Source organism: Pithys albifrons, chromosome 1 (assembly GCF_047495875.1).
Source record: "Pithys albifrons albifrons isolate INPA30051 chromosome 1, PitAlb_v1, whole genome shotgun sequence".
Classification (NCBI taxonomy): Eukaryota; Metazoa; Chordata; class Aves; order Passeriformes; family Thamnophilidae; genus Pithys; species Pithys albifrons.
Window position 1 is genome coordinate 71483329 of NC_092458.1, and position 21981 is coordinate 71505309.

Consider the following 21981-nt stretch of genomic DNA (forward strand, 5'->3'; position numbering starts at 1 on the left):
AGTCTGGTCTGAAAACATAGTTACTGATCACTATCCAGTATTTACTTGTTCTCACATTTTATAGTAGGCCCTTTGTTCCAGTTAGTTGTGTCTGGGACCCAGATTGACCTGGACTACTGTTCTAGTGTAGTATGTGGTGCTTTGGTGGTTGTCTTTTGAGAAGGGATTCATCTTTTTGTTTTGTTCTCCACATAATTTTTTTACTGAACATTATTTCTGAGCTGTTGAAGGAACATTTAATGTGGAGATCTTAATCACCAGGATGTCAGCATGTATTATATGGTTAATGACAATTTATTTGTGTTCTTAATCCTGTAAGAATTTTATAGATTCTCCCACCCAACCACTTGCTGGCCATGCAAGTTTATACTCTTGTGTTTTCTACATCAGTGTCTGTCATTGTACCCAAAGCAGTGTGTACAACAGATACATAGAAGCATGTCAGAGTTGGAGATGAGTTGATGATGTAATACAGACTTCACACACAAGTCTCACAAAATTTATAAGATATGCTATAGAAGTACAAGCCATATGCAATGCACATATTAAAATATTTTTCTGGTTTAGGCCATGCTGTCTGAGAGAGAACTTAATCCCTATTGGAAAGATGGTGGTACAGGTTTGCCACCAGAGAAGGATGAAGCAGCCTCGGTTAAGAAATGTAAGCAGCAACTTTGGGTAATATTCTTAAATTTCTGTCTGCAGTTTCTGTTCTCTGTGTTGTTAACAAATTACTGCTAATGTTTTCGTAAGGGCTTTACAAATAATATATATATTGTTAATACATGTAATAAAGTAAAATTTGAATGAAAATTAAGTAGTGAATATTGGGTTAATATCATAGTATGTTGTTTTGCAGAATTTCTGTTCACTGGTTTTTAATCTTGAGTGCTTTGACCTTCAGTATCTTTACAGAAATTCTCCATTTGGAACTAATTAAGGGAAAGCATGATTTAACCAAGACAAGATAAATTGTTGTCAACTCATTTGGTTCCTTTCATTCCATTACACAAATTATAGTTTTAAAATATTCACCCACAGAAGACTGAGTCACATTAAAATGAAAAACATTACAGATGCAGTTTGTGAAAAATATTACTTCTGTAACCTTTTCATTTCTTTCCTTGCCCCAGGGTTATCCTGCCTGTTTCCAGCAAGCACAGTTAGAAAAACGTTTTTCATGATGTCATGAAGCATTTATTATGTGATAAGAAGGGTCCTTCTGTCAGCAGGGAAGAGTGGGGTCCATGGCTTTTTGAGAGCCTTTCCCTGTAGACAGTCTGTCCCCAAAACATTATCCTCTTGTCCACTTTAGGAGTCACAGGGATAGGCGACCTGTAAGAGGTGACAGGCGTCAGTGAGTGTATGTTCAGAGTGTTAAGACCTCTGCTCGCTTCTCAAATGGAAAGCAATTCGTCACTCATTCATTTTCTGAGAAGGGGAATTTGCTTGTTTGTGTGTAAGGGGTATGTCGGAGAATGGACACAGAAAGTGGAAACAATGAGAAGGTTCCTTAATATCATAAAACACCCCCCAACTTCTCATATACCACTTCTGTTTGTAAACTGCTAGTTGTGTTCTGTGATAAAGTAGAGAGGTATATGAGGTATAACCAGCATTAACTTCAGAAAACGTGTAACTGTGTTATTATATTAATTCTGTTTTTCGTTTGCACTCCTTCAATTTTTACATTAAATTTAGGTGAAGGTTTGATGTCACATGCAGAGTAAGGTTAAATAGGAATAATTACTTGATTTAAAACTACAGCCTCTCATTGTTTTCTACTTTAGTTACAATAGTAGAAGATGCTGGATTAAGTTGGCTGCGAAAATCATACCAAAGGATGAAGGAGCAGGCTGAGAGAGAGAAACGAAATTTTGAGGAAATTGTAGCTGAGAGATATGGGGTAAGGATCTTCAATTAAATTTTCCTCATACTAATAGATGCTTGGAAAAGATTACTTTCATGTAAAGGCACAAGTACTTAAGGTGTAGTGCAAGATATAAGGAAAGAAGCTGAAAAAACAGCCTTTGAAGCTTCTCTCATGATGAAGAGTTTAATGCTACCCAGGCTTTTATATATTTTTTTTTTGTTAAATGTTTTTTAATATATGGGATCCTACAGCAAATTTAAAATATACAGACAATAGCCCATTGTCTTAAAAGTGGTATGACTTTTTTATTCTTTCTTATAGTCAGTGGAGTTATTTCAGTCACGATTAGAAGAAGCTGAAAAAGCTGCATCCAGAAAGGAAAATTACCATAGAAGTGGAAGATGGAGGAAAACTGACTATTCTGAAAGTGAGAAAGAGAAGAAAGAACAGCATATTGAAAAGGCGACACGAGATGAAGATGATAGAAACAGGAACACATTTGGGGGCTATACTAGGGAGAAGTATGACAGGGGATGGGCACAAGACGACAAAGGTTACAGAAGAGATTCGTCTAGAGGAGACCAAGAAAGTGGACACAGTAGCATGGACTCCCTATTAAGGGGCTACAGCTCCAAAGCAGAAAAATATTCCAGTGAAAAACGAAATCAGGAAAAGAGTTCACCTCTAAGCAATATGAAACACAAATTTTTGAAACCCTCTGAAGATGATTTATCATCTTACGGTGCACGTAGAGACTACAAGTCACAGCAGTCCTCTTCCAAACTGCCAGTTCATAGCTCTTTGAGCAGCCGCTTCCAGAAACCTGATGAGGATACTACCCAGTGGACTAAAAGACACACAAAAGATAACAATGAGAAATTAATACTTGATGAAAAATCATCAGGTACTAGAGAACAAACTGATGGCAGTGGTTGGGAGAGAACTTCAAGTGACAAAACAGAGAAATTGCAACAGGAGTACCAAAGTGCTATCCCTGAGAACAAACAGACGTTATCTGACAGTAAAACATCATGCTCTAGGTATTCTGTGAACATCTTTACTTGTCTTTTTGTTGCTGTGTTTTTCATGGCAAAGTATAGCAGAAACTCTACCTCCTTTGTGGCATTATTAGAACTGACCCTATCAGATCACTTTAGGTTGGAGTGAAGGGAAGCTACAATGGACCACTGCAGGAGTAATGAACTTGTCCTGTCTCCTCAGCATATTTAAGAATTGCTAGTGATAGATATTTTCTGCTTGTATCTAATGGTAGTTCACATTGCAGTAAAATTGGCCACTTAGGCAAAAAGCCTGCAAAACAATATCTTAACTGTCATTGAATTTATAAAAGACACACTTGAAATGTTAGAAAATGCTGACTAAAAACTGAAATAATACAGCGGGGATAGATTTTCCACCTGTGAGATGAGCTCATATGCTAAAGTATAGCATATGAAAACCAGTAGAAGGTATTGATTAGAAATGGGCATTTTCTTTGGAGAAGGGAAATGTAAACTAATGGGCAGGAGGAATTTAATTTTTCCTGACTTGTTTTAGTGAAAGACAGCAAAGAGTAGTAAGGAGAGGTGGTCAGAAGAGTCAGTTGTAAAGAACTGACCTCTTGCTCTGCTCTGCTCTGCTGAAGGCCTGCTGTTCTCCAGTATGAGCAGCTTGCTGGTTCTTCCAGGGATTTGACAAGTGTGGTAATTACTGTGAATGCTCTCCATCTGCTCTTTCCAATAATACATAGGCATGTGCAAATGTATTTCAGCATCAGGATGGTTTTATTTAATTGTTTTGGAAACCTGGGCAAGTCATTATTCTTGGTTGGGGATTTGTTTGAAAACAGCATTTGATGAATATGATCAAATGTCTTCTTTCATACATGCTTATGTCAGTCATTTGCATAAAAACCTTCTTATGGTGGGGTTGTGAATTTACTTTTAATTAATTGTTAATTTCTAATAAGAAAATACCTTAAAATTATTTATTTTATCTATAATTTTTCCTATATGTAGTACTTGCAGATACCTCACTGTATGTTTCCAAAGAAAAAATGTACATTAATGAGTACTGCATGACTTACCAGCAACAGCCATCCTGGTCTACACTGTTCTTTGTATTACATATATTGGATATTTTTTCCAGACTTTACTTGCTATACTTTGATAGAAGCCAATGAAATTTAAATTTTCATTGATAGCAAGAAGAAAAGTTACTTGCATGAAGTTCACTTAATCTGAGTTGGTTTTTTTTAAATCATGAGCTTGAATATAGATCATGGCAGGAGAAATTCCAAATTCTAGCACAAACAGTTTTTACACCCTACAGGAAGTCCCACTCATAAGTGTTTGTCATGTCTTGTTTTATTCTTTATTTTACTTTTTGCCTTGGTGCTAGTTGCTGGAAAATGAGAAATATATTTTTATAGCTGTTTTGGTTACTCTGCAAGAAAAATCTTGTAGCGTTAAACCTGCGATGTACGAGACATTATTAGACATTGAAATTTAGTGGTCCTCTTTGTTTTCCTAGATACTGTGCCAGTAGTTGTTGCCCTGAAATGTCTGAAGTTTAGCACTTAAATGCACTTTTGTACACTTGTGTTTAGAATGATTCATGTCGTGTCTGAGCTGAAGCCCATGAGACTCCTTCAGCTCTTGAGTCCTGGTTTGTGTTTGACTTTGTTCAGGTACAGATTCTGCACCATCCATGGTTGTTTTCTGCCTGTCTTGAAGGGTAGGGACAGCAACGGGGGGTGAAGGAGAAGCTGATTCTTGCTTTGTGTGTGTGGTCTGTTGGCCCCAGCAAGAAGCTAAGCACATACCCAGCTGCTTGCTTATTTTCCATCCTGCAGAGGGAATCAGAAGAGCAAAACGGAGAAAAATTCGTTGTTGGATTAAGGCAATTTAACAAGTGAAGGAAAGGGGCAACAACATGTTATGCAAAGGCAGTCAGTCACGACCCGGTGTGAGCAGATTGATGCCCGACCAGTCTTTGAGCAGCAAATACTTTATGAAGACTGCACTCTCCAGCTTTTTTTGCTGAGCATGATGGTATGTGGCATGGGATGGCCCTTTGGCCCATTCGGGTCGGCTGTCCTGGCTGTGACCCCTCCCAGGTCTCTGCTCTCCCCAGCCTGCTTGCTGGGGGTGCACAGTAAGAACCAGGGAACACCTTGAGGCTGAGTAACCACTGTTCAGCAACAGCCAGAACACTGGTGTGTCATCAGCACTGTCACCAGTTCAGTCCAAAGCACGGCACTGTACAGGCTGCTGATCATGCGTGGATGGTTTAGTGTTGCTCAAAGAATCACCATCAAAGGTATTAGCAAAGATGGTTTTAATATGAATCTATAAAAATGCGACAACACAGCTGGGTGAAAAGGCTCACTCTATTATTTACTACGTGAGTGAAACATATGAAGGAAAATTGACTGAAAATTGATTTAAAATGATTTACACAGAGACCAAAGACACAAAAGGGTAAGGGAGACTCCCATTTTGTTACGAGGTTCTGAGTAGACCCCTCCTTGTCTTCTAACCTCCTGAGGGAGATTAGGTGTGGCTAGGTCCTATCTTAGTCTCAGACTTGATCAATGGTTTATATCTAAAAGATTACATCAATTAGTATCCCCTAAAGAACCACTGTCCAACATTCCAGCAAAAGGCGATCTTAGTATGATGTTGTAAAAGTATCACTTTAACACAGGTGAAATTTTTACATGGCTTCTGATATAGCAGCAGTGTGAGCTTTATTCACAATTTTAAGATGGATACAAGATTTTAGCAGTACCTGATCATTGACTAATTTAACATTTATGAAGTGAGTCAGTAGGATTTACTACAATCACAACAGTAACTCAATTACAGATCAGATATTCCCATATTCATACTGTACTTGCTGTAAGGTGTTTAAATGAATTCACGTGTGCACAGACCCAAAGAGATCTATATGTATATAAATGTATAAAAATATGTCTGTTAAGCATTCCTTTTGAGTTCAGTGCAATACTTCAAATGTCTTGGAATTTATCAGTGGGCAAGAGTTGAGCCTTCAGGAGTGGAGGGTTTCGGCTCAGGCCTCCTCATCAGCTTTCTGTGACGCTCCTCCAAACTTTGCAAACTGGAGAGTTGGCAAGTTCACCACCTCAATGCCATGGAAAATGTAAATTTCATCCAAGCTAGACCTAGTAGAACATGTAATCATTGAGCAGAAGTCAGTGATACCATTGCCTCAGTATTGTTCTCTTCAAAGAAACAGCTATGCCTTCACAGTCTATTAGTCATCTCTTTTTTTTTTTTTGTTGTTCATTATTTGGTGATTCACTTTTTTTTTAATTGCAAGTACAAGAAACTACTTTTTAGATTTTGGTTATGACATATAGTAAGTGCAATGCTAATTTTAACTGGACAAACTTCAGATTTTGGGAAATGAGATTGTGTACAGAAGTGGTTTGCTTATTCAAGTTCAAAAATTCAATTATTATGATAGAAGAGATCATTCTTTTCCTCACAAAAGAGAATTAAGCATAGGAACTGTTTAGCTGATACTTTCTTTTGCATGTGTTTTCTGTTTTAGTACTATTAAACCTAATTGCACATCTTAATATGTTAATTGCATTTCTTAGCCAATACAATTACTGAGCTGATTTATTACTAAAGTGGGGATTACTTAGGCTTGAAAAACCATAAAGCCCCTGCTTATTGACTTATTTCCAAGTTCTTTTAAGCTGACTTAACTTTGGAGATTTTGTCTGTTTGAAATACCAAATTACCTCTCTTCCTGTTCCATTCAGTGAGAATTGTGGTTTGTTTTTTTTTTTTTTTTGTAGAATTTTGTAGAAAATTCTGGCTTTTGGAACATTGCAGTTTTGGATATGTGCACTAGTTATCTGTTGAGAATAATTTATAAGCTGCTGCTTTCTTTTTCTTACTGAAGTTTCAAAACTTTTAATACATGTACCCTGTCAGTGGTGTTGTCAGTCAGTCAAAAGAAGTAAATCATCTGTGAGGTGAAGGCTTGAATTAAAGGTGTTACTGGTTCAGTTCCTCATCTCTCATGCTGAAAATACAGGTTTTAAATTTTATCCCTTGTAAAGCACAGAGGAAGTTTCTTCAGCCTATAAATCAAAGTGTTTTGGACAGTTATGACACAGGTTAATTAAAAGTGCTGATTGGATGTCCAAGGGATCTTCCCAGAGGAAAGGTCCATCAGCCAGTGTTTGCTGGAAGTAACACTTAATAATGAAACTGCTTCCAAGTTTAATTTGAGACAAGATAAAAAGCAAATCAAAACAATGTCTCAAGTCTCACAAAGTTCAGAGGATTATTCATGCACTAGCACCACATTAAAAAAGGATATATGAAGTAATAAACACCTCTTGTTTCCTTTATTGCAATAGTCTCCCTTGTTTTGAAAAATGCAGGTTAAGGAAAAGTGAGAACATAATATCTGAGGGTTTTATTTCTGGTGAGGTTAAGGTAAATTCTGCTGAGTTTTTTGGGTTTGGATTGAACATCTTGAAAACGAACAAACAAAAGCTGCTTTAATTTTCTCCGGACTGGGGAGACCTGGCAGTTAAAGATGCCACCATCTTCAAAGTTTTCCCATTCTTCAAATATGACAGGGTTTAAGTAATGGGTGAATTCTCTCTCTAATAGCAGGAACCAATTCTTATGTCTCTTTTGTGTTAGATACTTTACTTTTAGAATAATTGGCTTTAGTCTTTCCTAGGGTTAGAGAACAAAAGCTGAACTTGTTTGAAGCCTCTTCGCAGTATTTCTTAGAGACCTTATTTAATATCCTCAGAACTCCTATGCTGACCTTTTAATATTAAAATTAAGATACAATACTGTTTATTACTAGCTGTTGTTTCTGTAGGGAGACTTCATCTTTTTAAAATGGTACCAATTAATTTTCTGTGTAAACTCTATTGTATCAGCTCTGACATGATCAGAAACAGATTGTACTGAGAGCAGATAAATATGGGAAAAGAAGTAATTTTCAAGAGATGAAAGGCCATTTGGCTAACAGGACAACAACTCAAAAATGAACAGTTACGCTGGGACTGCGAAGTAAAAGCATGGCCAAAGCCAGGAAGGAGACTTAGAGTGGGTTGAAGTAACTCTTTCTGTTCCTCCTTCTCGTGCTTTTTGCCTGCTTTTACCTGCTACTGACTCTTGACTGTTTTTTCATGCTGGAAAAATGTTCATAGATAGTGCTTTTCATTTTAATTGATCTCAAAAGTAAAAGGAAACAAGACTCATAAAAATTTTATTCACGTTCTTTGGTTTCAGAGTCCCTGGCAACTTCTCACTGCAAATACATTTTTATAATGTGTCATTTTCAATTATTTTGATAGCAGGAGCATATGTACCAGTATAGAAGGCAAATAATACTTAATTCCACAGGTGAATACCACTACATTGTTTTTCTATGGGTTTAGTGCAACTGGTGTTTTACAGATCATCAAAGGATGAGCCGCCTTGGGTCCTTAGTGAAGAGGAGATGAACAGACTGGGAGCGAGGATTGTGAAAGCAGAAATCATGGGAGACATGGTAATGTCTTTGAAAAACCATCATGATTTACTGAAATTTTTCTGTAGACCAGTGATTTAATCATTTGTTTGTTTGTTTGTTTGTTTGAAGGATATTGATTCAAGCAAATAAAGACCTGCAGAATTTGGTAGGGTTTGAAGATATTGCTTTTACAGTAACTTTTGCTCTAAACGCAATGGTTCATAGACTAGAGTAGAGGATTCAGATCCCTAGGGTTTGTAGGATAAGCAGCATTTCCAAACCCAGCTGTTTTCTGCCTTTTTTATTAATAAAAAAGTAGTAATAACTTTTTATTAAGAAGGGAGCAAGTGAAAACTGTAGAGCTCCCTGTTTATGTGACAAAGTAGACAGTTTCTGGAGCTTTTTGTATTTCATCATCTTTTTCACAAGTAGGTGCCTGTGATCCTTAGCACTGCTGTATAACCATGCGTATTAAAAGTATGCTTATCAATTATGATACGGAGATATAAAACTGAAAAGAACCACATAGGCCATTGCATCCAGCTCAGCACTGAGAACAGGTGTGTAATGCATTGTTGTCAGCTCCACAAAATACCTGCCCTGGGCAAGACTGGGTCTGTGGAGCTGAGAAAAACAGCTGCATGTTTAATGCAGCTTTAGGTGGCTTGCTGGGGCGGTCCCATGGTGTAAAGGAGAACACTTGGGATTCTGAATCCCAAGGACCTGAGTTCCAGTCTCAGTGGGACTGTCCCCTGGCAGTTCAAGGCCTCCCTGCCATCCCATCCTGTCACATCTCGGGTGCTCAGCAGGGTCAGCCCCGGTTAGTACCGGGTGCTGTGACAGTCCCGAGGACTTCCCTGTCACTGTCCAAGCTCGCTCGGCCGTGGCAGATGGACCTGAGGACTGAAACGGTGGGGCCAGTTCTGCGCACGCTGTGCCTCACCTAAAAAATCCACTGCGCAGGCTGGAAAGACACGTGGGGAGAGCCCTGCCCAAATCTGCATTCCTGAAGTCTGGCCATACATACAGGTGGCCTACTTCATCCAGCAAGCTCATCCCAATGGATCAAGAATTACACTCTTTTGGAACACTCTAAACTTTGGAAGTATATACTTATATATGTTTTACTACACTAAGCATGGCTACAATGGGTTAATTCCATTCAGTAGTGCTGTCTGAAAGTCAGTTATATCAAGGTCGTAGTCTGTTAGTTTTTAAGCTGTTTTTCAAGTGCTTGCTCTGAATAGCTGCTTTTAAGGAACTGTTATCTTTTAGAACTGTTATCTTTTTTTAAAGATTAATTTTTCTTCCATCTGCTTAGTGTGCTTCTTGTGACATTTAAGAAGTAATTAATAAAACAAGTAGAACTTGAAGTGCAAAATTAATATTCCCTGAGAGCTGTTGATTCTTTGATTTATGGGAAGTTTTAGGATGTTTTGGCATTGTTGCTGGGTTAGGACATGGTGCTAATCTTTGTCAAAGCCCCTATCAGATAATTCAAATTTTCTTAGGAGAATGTTGCCATATTTTGTGAATATTTTCATTTCAAACTAATTTTATATTATTAATTCTTTTTCCACAGACTTTAGACATAGATGTGTGTATGTAACTTATATTTTAACATCTTTTCTGGAAATCCTATCCATTTGAAATCTTACCAACTTCAAATGTGAATTAAAAGTAACTTCAAGCAATGTATTTCCTGCTAAGATATAATGAGTGTTAATGATTTAAATAGATGTCTCCATGATTTAGTGTGAAGTTTTCCTAGTTAATATTAAAAAAATACACTAGTGATGAAAAATATGGTTATGAATGCAGTTATATGATAGATTTGTGAGGGACTGGTATAGTCACTTAAGATATTACTATATTGTTTAAAATATTGTCCTGCAGGGGAAAATGGTGGAAGCTCGCTATACACTAGTTGCTAAAGTGCTCCGGAGGGGAAAGTTTTCCAAAGACTCATGGAGAGCAGCAAAAATTTGTAAACTTTTTTTCTTTTTCCTTTTGCTCAGCTTCAATAGCATTACCCAAGCAGAATTTTGCATGTAAAAGTGTTTATTTTCTTTTCTACCTGACAGTAACTGTATATGAGTAATTTGACAAAAAAATTATACAGGTGTTCAGCAGGAAGAGTATAGCAACAGTATAAATAATAAAAGCCCTACTCCTTGCCTTGTTGTGTTATATTGTTCATGGTCTTCCTCTGCTCAGATTGAAAATGCAGCTTGTTTAAACAAGTTCATCTTCACACACCAGAACAGATGGTTATGTAACAGTATGGCTGGAGCTCAAGGTTGGCCATGTGGGACAAATGAACTCTGAGTCTATTTTTGTTACTGACTTGCTGCTTGGTGTTGACCAAAAGGCTTAATTTTGGGGTGGCAAGTATGGGCGTGACTGTTGGAGTCCACTGAGTAAAACTGGCAAAGAGGTCTGAGTATAAATGGTTCTATTTCACATAGGTTGATAGGTTGCCAGCTGGCAATTTTTAGCAATATTCTAAAAAACTTGTATTTATTTAATAAGCAGATGGATGAAAGAGCAGGACCATCAGAAACAATTTACAGGAGACTGTAAGCAGTTCTCCATTTCCACCTCTTGTGCATTTTAATACTCAGAATAAAATCTTAAGTGCAAAAGTTGTACATGCAGGGTGGAGAGTTGTGAAACTACATAACAAAAATGTCTGAGAGATACTGCCCTAGACCCACTGCGTGTGTGTGTGTGTGTGTAAATGTGTATGTGTGTATATATCTGAGCAAAGGATATGTAGTATAACCTTATAGGTTATACACCTGATGTGTTCAGGCTTCCTTATTTAGCTTCCTATAGATAAACTAGTATCTATACTTAGCTATGCAAAGCTTTTAGTAGCATAACTTCATAATGTTTAAGGATACTTCTTCTGGTCTTTTTATGGTAAATGTGTTTCTATACTTCACATGCTTCTATTCTGTACATTTTTCTTAAATTTTATATCCGATAAAGAATTGTGTGAATTATATTGATATGTTTTCTTTAGTATTTTGTGTCATTAGAGTTTAAAAAATATGAAAACACAAAAACCTGCAATGAATAGTAAATTCTGATATAAAGGCCTCTTAAAAGTTGCAAATGGTTGAACTAATGGAGTAATCACTTTCTTTGAAGGAATTAGCTTCAGAACTTCAAGCAGAACTTGACAATGCTCGCAAGTTGAGAGAGACTCATGGACAGATTCCAGCAAAGGTTGGCAGAGAGGTAAGGGGGAAAATATTCTCTTCTTTGCAATAACACAATGGTATGATACAGCTAGCAATTGAATTAGAGAACATCAAGTGTACTTAGGGAAATTAGAAAGTGTGATTTCATGTGAGTTACTGTTCAAATTGAATTGTGCTTTCTGTTAGTAAACAAAACTGTCTCCATTGTATGTTAGCAGCTTTTACTGGTAATGTTTTCTCAGCAAGGATATATATCTTCCATTACAAATGATACGGATACGTATTGTGTTGTTGACTGTGCTGACTTTACATAACTCTGATGTCTCTCAAGCAGGCACTTTACATGGTACTCCTTTTGAAAGATGGTATTCAAGAAATGAGTAGGAAGCATCTTCCATACCAACGCTGATAACAGCTACAAGGAAACAGGGTTAATATCCTAAGTTATGAGCTCTGTCCTCATGATAGAGAGGAAACTTTAGACAAAAACTAATGTTCTTACTCAATTTACTCCAGTTCCACAGTGAAAACTCAGCTGCAAATGAATTGAGTTTGAAAAGCCACTGACTTCTTTTTTTGAAAAGGCTTCATGTCAGACCTTATACATTGACTAGTACTTCTCCAGTCTTTAGAAGACAAACTGAACTGGAAGTTAATGTGTGGCCTGTTTCTGACAATAGTAGTAAAGTCTCAGACCTTGAATTCACAAGTATTTAAAATTACAAAAGCTCTGTGTAGGTAGACTGCTTTATTGCAGTGCAATTTGTGGATATGTTTTTCATGTATATATATATAAAAAAACCTAAATAAAGCAGATTAGAGCTGTGTAATTACACAGGAAAAATCCATTAAGATTTTAAAATTGGAGTCGAGAGTGTGTTATGGGTGGTCCTCAAAATGCTGATGGACACCTGTTCCTTAAAAACTGAGTCACGAATACCAATTCTGGTCAGCCTTGGTCTTAACCATAGTCTGATTTTTATCTTAATTTTTAATTAAAGCATTTTTAATACTAATAGTATGTAGTCATTGCAAAAGTAGCAATGTAAATACTTATGAATATGCCTTGCCTGTGCCTGTTTCCTGGCTTCCTCTAGCCTGTATTACACAGCTTTTGAGTGTGTGTGGTTCAGCAGAGCTGACAGATGCTCTGTCCTGTCTTTGTGATAGTGCCAGAGTAGTCTTACTGGTTTTACACCTTCAAACTTTTGGAGTTCTGGGTCACAATGTGTTTGGTACTCCTGTGTATTAAGGGCCAGCTATATCACACTGTGTGTCTAAACAGCCCAGATGTTCAGAAATCATCTCATAACACAAGAGAAGCTGATTTGTGAAGGTGTGTTTGATTCTGTATGAATTAGCCTTTCTATAGCATTGACCACTCAACTGACAGGCTCAGCCAGTTCAGAGAGATGCATTGCAACTGAGATACCTGAAGCGGTTTTCACAGAAATGGTTATCCAAATGGGTGTCCCATTGTTCCCAAAGTTTGATAGCTTTGCCTTCCCTACCAATAACAAACATGAAGTGTTTTGTTTTGGGTGGATCTGTCTCTGCTTCCTTGGAGCAGCATGGCCAGTGTCGTGCTGGGAGGTCCTGAAACGTGGCTTTGCCTTACTTTAATTTCTGTTGAAAGAAATGGGGAGATAAATCAGGAAGCAGTGAAAGCAATTTTGAATGCATCTCCCTGGGAGGTTTTTTTTCTTCTTGATTAGTTGGACATGGATCAATTTCCCAATTCAGTGATTCAGTGAAGACTTGGGCTAGTGTAAGGGTGTGTATGAGTGGCTGGAGTTTCTACAGAGGACAGGATCAATTCTTTTGGCAGTGGGTTATTCTGCCTCAAAGTGATCAAGAAACTACAGACTTAAGGGACTGTAAATTGCTAGCTTAAATCCTGGTTTAATTTTTTTTTGTTTGTAAGTGAGAATAGGCAAATCTAGCTTTTACAGTTTGACTTAGTGACTAGTTTTGTAGTTTGTTTGACTTAGACAAGAATTTTACTCCAAATACATGGTTTTGAAGTACAGTTTTCAAAACCTGATGTTTGAGGTTTAAAGATCTTGCATTTCTTGGCTGATATATTTCACCAAGTCTCAGCTTGGTTAGAGCCCCTCTGTTGTTCACTGCAGGCTGCCTTAAGTAGGTTACCCTATAAATTTTAGTGTAAATATGGTTAAAGTATCTGTTAATGAAATTTGGGGTCTTAATGGGTATTGCACTTAAATATTTAAGTCACAGTTATACAACTACAATGAATGCACATACAAAGATCGTTTTAAAATAATGAATTAAAATGTAGATTGTGTTTGCTTTGTCTTTCAATTTGAGCAGGAGGTGACCTTCAGAGTCTATGGAAATCAAAAACTTTTGATTTCAGTTGTGATAGAATGAAATTATACTTATTTTCAGATGCTTATGTCTACTTTGTCATGGGCATTTTGATAAACACAAGACTGCACTTTGATCCCTGGTGAAACTGTAAACAGAAGGCTGCTGTGTTTCTGATGAAAATGAGTACTTATTGAATGTAAGACCAGAGCAGAAAATTGTGGAGACTTCAGCATTTAGTAAACAACTTTTAGATATTCATAGTTTACCTCTTAAGTGCAGTTTGTATTTCTGTTACCTGAAAGTGCTACAAAACTGTAGATTTGAATACAATAGTTGTAAGGATGTCACCTCTGCCATGTGGCAGTACCAGTCACAACTGATATAATGTGTGCTTTTATTCAGTATTTTTGTTTAATGAAATATATCTAAAACATTAGCACTCCTTTGAATCATATAATTTTCAATGGTTTTTGATAGTACAAAAATGGGGAGGTAAAACTTTAAATGAGGAAGAGCCAGAATATAGAATGTATCAGTTGGACGGGACTTAAAATGATCAACTCTAGTCCAACAACCTGGTGGTGAATGAATAAAGTATAAGAGGATGCATCTTTTAAAACTGTTTTCAATCTCAAATGAAGTATGTTTTAGTAAAAAGCTTTTTAACTCTAAGTCTGTTTCTGTGTTCCATAGCACTCAATTAGTATGCAGGAAACAGAAAATAGTCTCTGCTGAGCAAATGCCAGAGACGGTTCTCAATATGATGGATTGCATTGAAAATACAAAATCAATACAAAATTGAATGAAAGCTAGAAGGTGGTTCTTTAAGCAGAATAACATGGTAGAGGGTATACTATCACAGAGTATTTAGAAGAAGAGAATTCTGAAAAATAAATACAGGCTTTTCTGTCATGCTTTTGAGAATATGTAGGGACAATATGAATAATTTCAGCATAGCACATCTTCATTTAAATAACTGAATTTTCTATGGAAGTCCATCAGCCCTTGGTCTAGTATGATTATTTTAATAAATATATTTAAAGGATAAGGAATAAAACAGTGATTGAGTTATATATATGTGTACACACATTCTCTCTTTTAAATGTATTCCTCAGGATAGAGAAAAAAAATCAGAAAAATATCTAATTTTTCTGCTGAAGGGTGTGTAGTGCCTCTGTTATACCTCTTGGGCGTACAACAGATCTGCAGAGCAATAGTCTTGAATTTTGGCAGGCACAGCATTTCACTTTACAGTAAGCATATGACTGTTATGATGCTGCTTTAAAAGAGAAAACCTGAGTACCTGTTGCATCTCTAACAGTTTCCAGTCCATTGCTTGGTCATGTGGGGTGAAGAAAATTTATAGTGCAAGGAAAATTTAATTTAGTGACTTTTATGGCATAACTGAGGCTCGTCTTTTAGTGAAAACCTTCATAATAGTAAGAGCTTCATGCACTTTAAATGCTTCTGCTATTTTTATTTAATTATACTTCTTGAGTATAAATAATAAGGATGATTAGGTTTCCAACACATCTTATCTGAACGCAAATTCTGATGGATTGAAGGTCTGATAGTTAATTTGGATCCTTGAAATGCGTTAGAGTCCAGACTTAGGGAGAATTCTAGGGAAGCTAGCTCAGTATAAATGATTTTTTTTAAAAATTCCTTTTGAAGAACTAACGTCATTTTTCAAAAAGGAAACAGAATACAGCAGTTCAGCTAATATCTGAAATCCTGTTTATGATAAAATTGCATCTATTGTATACCAGTGTGTAGAGTTCTTCATCAGGATACACAGAATGGAACATGCTGGATCTTTACTCAGAAAAACTGTTTGCAGCACAGTTATTATCCTGAAACAAGTAAACCATATGACAGTGGGAGTAGATGAGAGCAATCAGGTGTGGAACAAACCTGAAATAATATTCTAATAATGAAGACCGGGAAAAACAGGACTGTGTGGTTTTTTCATGTATTTTCAAGATTGGCATTTTCACAAGTAGCTTAAAAATGATAATGATACCTTGGAAAAAGCATTATCTAAAAGTAAAGTGGTGTGTCTGTGTGCACATGTTTGTTTATCTATATGTGTATATGCATATAAAATTTGGATAGTGATTACTACTTTGGAATAGGAAGTGAAAGAAAGAAGGAAAATAATCACTGCTTCTGTTGTGAGGAGTTTTTTATTAAAAAGAAATTCCCAAACCAATGCTAAACAAGCACAAAAAAAAGCAAAAGCCAAATCACCCTGAAAATTAACATTCAAAATTGCAGGTGTGCCAGGATGTTTAATTTTAGGTTTGGGAATTGCAACTATAAACACAGATGTTTTTCTGCAAGAAAAATATTTGGTTGTCAAAATTTACCCATATTATATTTTAGTAACACATGGTTGAGTGGCCTTTTATGCTGACTTAACCAATGCAGAACTGAAATACAGTTGTAGTAATGCTTGTAGACTTATATAAAATATAAAGAATCCTTTAAAAACTATTAAAACTGCTTTGCAGAAAAGTGTAGTTGAGGCACTTATATAAAAACTAGAAAGCTGGGGATTAATGATCCTCACTAAATGCACAGTAAAAATCTCTGATTTTATTTGGAACGTCACATGGCGGGGAAATACAGCAACAGCAACAGATGGCTCATGGCCAGTTTGCTCTCAGATGTTTTCAGCTCATCATAATTTCTGATTCCTGCTGTTCCATCACACTTGAATCTTGAGTGCAAGATGGCTGTGCCATTCCTTCTTCAGCAAAAGTTTGTGTTTTCCATAGGGAGTTGACTAGCTCTAACCAGAACAGGGAATAAAGAACAGCTGCAGAACAGCTTCAATATCATTAGTGCATTTTTAAAAAATAATAGGGACATGCAGTTATTGGTCAGTGTATATTTCCTGGACCTTCTTGTTGATGTAAGTAAGAGAAGACTACACAATTATTTGTAAGGCAAGAGTGTATTAAGACAAAGTGTTTTAGCTTCCTAAATGTAATTTATAAGAAATTGGCTTTGGCAATTAAAAAGTATTGGAGAAATTATATCAGTAAATGATGGAAAATAGTTTCAGTACATGTAAAAAGTATAGAAGGGCAGAGTGGCTAAAACTTTGTAAAGTCCAAACTGACAGTACAAAAGCTTTGAAGTATGCTTTGACACCAAAGCTGTATCCAAGTGCCATGCCATACTCTTCTGTAGACTAGTTCACTTCTGTGTTACAGCCTACTTTAGATTTTCTAATGCTTCTCTCCACTGTATTAAGCACAAGGTCCTGATTATGAAAGACCTGACTTTCTGATCTTGTGAAACCTTTTTAAAATCCCATTTCTCTATTATCCTAATACCTTTTGAAGTTGTAATAGTGATTCTTATTAATATGTTCACTGAGTCTTTCTTGAAATACTAGATTTTTAACCTAGTTAGAAGTTTGGTCTTGCTTTCCTTCCTCATGCTGCTATTTCTCTTAAGCTTATTTTTTCTGCTATAACAAACCCAAATCAAAGAACTTTTATACAGTGGACTGCTGTTATAGACCTCTGACCATTTTAATTTTATCTTGATGTGAGATTCAAACCTCAGTCTTGCTAAGGATAATGGCCTACCCACTGGTTTTATAAGCATTACCTTGAAGGTTACAGTGCTATTATTCACAAGTGGCAAAGCCTGAAGGGTAGCTTAGATGCTTTATATCCTGTTATGAGGACTCCAGGTACTGGCTACATCAGCTCCTCAGTGACAGGACACGGTGCCCTTACAAATAGCCGGCATTGAAGGAGGCAGACTGCTCCTTCTAGAGGTGATTGACTTATCCTTCTGATAACTGGTGATCGTGTGCGAACACAACCTAACAGAACCTAGCAGAAAAGTAACTGAAATGGGAGAAGGAGCAATGGAAAAGGAGGCAATGGATGGAAGAAATAGCTATGTCAGTCATGCTGAAAAGTATCTTCTAGACACTTACTCAATATTATAATGTAAGGTCAGACTTTTCCAGTAGAGGAATAAGACAATATTCAAAACATTTCCATCAGCTGTAGACTGTAAGAAAAGGAAACAGCTGGCATGCTTAGTGCAGCATTTAATTTGTCCATTTAAAGCATTTGGTTGTAGACGTTTGTTCCTTGCTGAAGACTGTTGCTGAGTTTTGTTATACCACTTGAGGGTAGGTCTTGATAAACATTGCAGACAGCTCTCAATTCATGCAGCATCCAGCTCTTTGTTGGCTCAATAATTTAAAAAAAAGTTTGTTTTTTTCTGGGTCTGGTTGTTCCCTACCTTGCAATATACTGACTGTTAAAATGTTATTTTATTCCCTTTAGCTATTAGCATTGAAAAGCAGTTCTAATTAAGTAGATCCTATCTGAGATGCTTGGCCTGATTACTCCCTTTGTTTATGTACTCCAGTGTCTGTTCCTCAAGTTAAGGTATGCACCTGGTGTGGCAGAGCTTTTCTACCTCCTCCTGCTGGGTTATGGAACGGGCAGCATCTCTGGAGAGTTCAAAATTTTTTTTCAGAACTGCAGTTTATTTATTTATATATTAAATGTAAAGTTTTTATGTTTTAAAACCAGACTTGTCTACTTTGTTTTGTTCAGTTGGGTGTGAATTGCTCTATCGCGGTTTGTACATTTGGTGAGAGCAACTGTGTATTTTGCATATTTAATTGGCCTGAAGTAAAAAATCATGTTCCTTAATTAATGGCAACATGCAATTCCTCTCTTATTCTGGAAATGCACTTTTTTTGTTCATGTCAGAATGTAAATTTTATCATTCTTTTAGCACTCACCACAAGATTCAGGGGTAGTGACTGAGGCTTTTCTCCAGTTTCAGCTTTAACATTTAGTATTTCAAGTACTTTAATGTATATTTTTAAATCTATGTTGTACGTATATAAATAGAGATATTATTTATCTGATGATAATTATTAAGTATTATATCACAACCACCATATAGGTGTTAGTTACCACATGCCATGTCATATAGTCACAGGAATGCAAATATATACATGTATAAAGAAAATACCAACAGATAAAGTGAGAGCATTAAGTATATTTGCAGTTACATTGGTATCCACACTCCTTAAATCCTTCCAAAAAGTCTATTACTTCTGTGAGTCATGGCTTTTTCCTGCAAAGGCCGTATCCCAGTATGCCATATTTGTTCAAGTGTGGAGGAATTTGGGTTTTTATTATACTTGTGTGAGCTTGTCCATTACAAATGTTAGATGCATGGCTCTGGAATACCCAGAATTAGCCTTTGGTACATTTTTAGGAGTTTATATTGTATTTTATACTTTACATTATTTTTGTACTAGGACCTATTAGAAGGATATAATGCATGCTGAGGGATGTGGACATTATATATTGGAATTCATTTTTGGGAGCCCTAGTAAAAATCTTTGCTTCCTGGCAGCTTACTTGAAAACTGCTTTTACTGATATTTCAATTTAAAGATGATTTCTAAAGTTTATTCTTTTTTTTTGGTTTATTTTTTTTCTATTTTTAAAAAAAGGTTGTTGAATAGAAAAATCTTATTTAGAACACAAATAACTTATTTAATACTTGAATGTCATCTGATAATGCTATAACCATTTGAGCATCTTTTTTTTTTCTACCAGAAAGCTTTCTGCTTCTGATGTGTTTAGAGGTAGCTTTAACAATTATTGTTAGTAAGATCCTCATAAAAATCAACTTTTGCCTTGCCTTTTTATGTTAATATAATTAAATTTCTATTGTTATGCTGTGTTTTTAATTCAGTTCTATTTAGACAGGGTTTTGACTTCTGAAGAGTGTTTTTACCTCTAATAATAATGTCTTCAATTTTGTGTATAATCATGTAGGTCCTGGATCCATTGGATTCATCTTGGTTCTTAGTATGCATTTACTGTTAGTGTCTAATATGACTGCAAATTAGTTTTCATTCTGTCCATAATTAGTTAACTTTTTCTGCTTTTAATTTCTCTTTGATGAACAACTTCTATTTTTTGTACCTTGTATTCTAAAGCTAAAAATTAATTTTTTACCTTTTCGTTTTCTCTTGATTATTAAATCTAAATATGTTATGGGCGGTTTTACATGCCTTGTGTCAGGACTCAGCACTCTTTGAAATTCAGGGGGAAAAAACCCCAAACCCTCAGAAAACACACAAAACCTTGTCAGCTGTAGACTTCTGACACAAAGAATTCATTTGATATAATATCTACTGCTCCCCATCTCTGTCCCTGTAACAACTCATTCCATGATTCAGAAGTTACTCTTCTACTGCCTGCATGTTAGTGTGTTGGCATGCAGAAATAAGAAGAAAAAAGAAAGTGCAAATGTTTTTAGGATCTAACATTTTGGAGCCTGCCTTCAAAGGCAGATAAAGTCTGACATGTAGAACACCTTGTGAATTCCATTGATTTTTGGAAAATACAGCCTGCACATTAATGGCATCCTTCTTGAAGTGTCTGTATTTTAAGAATTTTAGTGAAGACAAATCTTGAGGTGAATGTCTTTAAAAGGAATTAGATGCTTGTAAATTGACAGAAGAATCCGGTGTTTACTATTCATTGCAGTTGTTGAAGCACTGCTGTTGTAATATCTATTGGTTCTTAAAAGTCATGTATACAATGAGGTTAAATTTTAGAGACTGGAATGGAAAAGTCCATCGTTTTTCTTGTCTCAGCAACACAAAGATGTGGGGAAGGAAAGACCTGCTTCACCTGAAGACAACATCTTTTTGCAGACCCAATAGGGGCAGCAGACCCCTTTGCAGTGAATAATCTAAAAAGTAACCATTTCTGAAGGCTCCTGTTTATGTGAAATCCTCAATCAGGTGTGTCTTTGCATTCATTCCTGTTACCCGCTGCCCCTTCTGTGAGTGGATTTGACCAGTTCTCTTGGGAGAGCTGCTCTATCCTTGTTTGGCCACATCGTCCACATTTGGGACAAGGAGGTGTTTATCCTCTACAAAGGTCTGCTTTATTTCAAACTAATTAGCAATGCTCTGGATTTTGAGTTTGCACTGCACTTTCTATGATTGCGTCCTCAGCTTCCACAACGAAGAGAAAACTTTAGCTTATGTAGACACCTTTTTGGTCCCTAACTTTTACCTTCATCAGCTTGGAAAGGTAGACTTTTCTTGAAAAAATGTAGTTAAGCTGTTGAAGCTGGCATACTTCAGTATCTACAGATTTTTCATACTTTATTTGGGTTACTGAATCAGGCTTTCTGTAGTCAAAGATGGCAGGTATAAAGCAGTATGATAGAAAGTAACTTCAAATTCAGATTAATAAAGTTGTTTATAAGATGTGACAAAGACTGTTCTAATATCAGATTTAGTAGTGACTCCGTTATGTGCTCTAGTTTGATCAACTGATTTACCTAAACATCTTTGAAGTGTAATCAGGAAGTTTTCAGGCTCTGAAAAGTTTGTTAAATTATTCTTTTATATTTTAGAAAGTTAAATACTTTTCTGGTGCAGAATTTCTGTCTTTTTGTGTTGTGTGTGTTGTGTGTGTGTGTGTGTATGTATATTTATGTAAGTTTGAGAACACCGCTGTGAAGTGGGGCCCTATGAAGGGCCTTTCATTAGGACTGGTTCTGTGGTTTTTTTGAGGACTGAGGTGAGACTGGTCATTCTGTTTCCCAAGTGTTTCTTCTTTACCTTTTTGAGGATGACTGTGTACATTCACCTTTTCTCAGGAGCATCAGCCACTATGCCTCGGATGTGATCGGGAGAGACCTCTTTTCCCATGTGATATATGCATCTCATATAGCTCCATAAGCTAGCATATTTCAAGTTGCTTAACTGGGCTTCAAGCTGATCCTTTTGCAGGTATACTTCTGTCCTCCAGGCTCTGCTGGTGGGCACTGGGGCCTGAGAAGCCCAAGGACACACCTTGCTAGTAAGGACTGGCAAGGTATTGAGTGTCTTAGCCTCTTTCGTGACCTTTTCTCTCTTGATGGCAGACCTCTGTTGTCCTTGCTTGTCGGCAATTATGCAGTGTGCTTTGTTTTTTAGATTTCTTTCTAGTTTCACGTTCAGCTGTGGTTTTCCTAATTC

At 36.5% G+C, this 21981-nt stretch overlaps 1 protein-coding gene across 3 annotated transcripts in view; it reads left to right on the top strand.

The window, feature by feature from the left end:
- Positions 1-21981, top strand: part of CWF19L2 (CWF19 like cell cycle control factor 2) — a 78496-nt gene that overhangs the window by 21703 nt on the left and 34812 nt on the right. For all 3 annotated transcript variants that reach the window (XM_071554928.1, XM_071554946.1, XM_071554936.1), the window contains 5 exons: positions 568-661; positions 1791-1906; positions 2195-2913; positions 8338-8431; positions 11549-11638. In XM_071554928.1, coding sequence (XP_071411029.1) covers positions 568-661; positions 1791-1906; positions 2195-2913; positions 8338-8431; positions 11549-11638 — 1113 coding nt within the window. The remainder of the gene's footprint in view (positions 1-567; positions 662-1790; positions 1907-2194; positions 2914-8337; positions 8432-11548; positions 11639-21981) is intronic.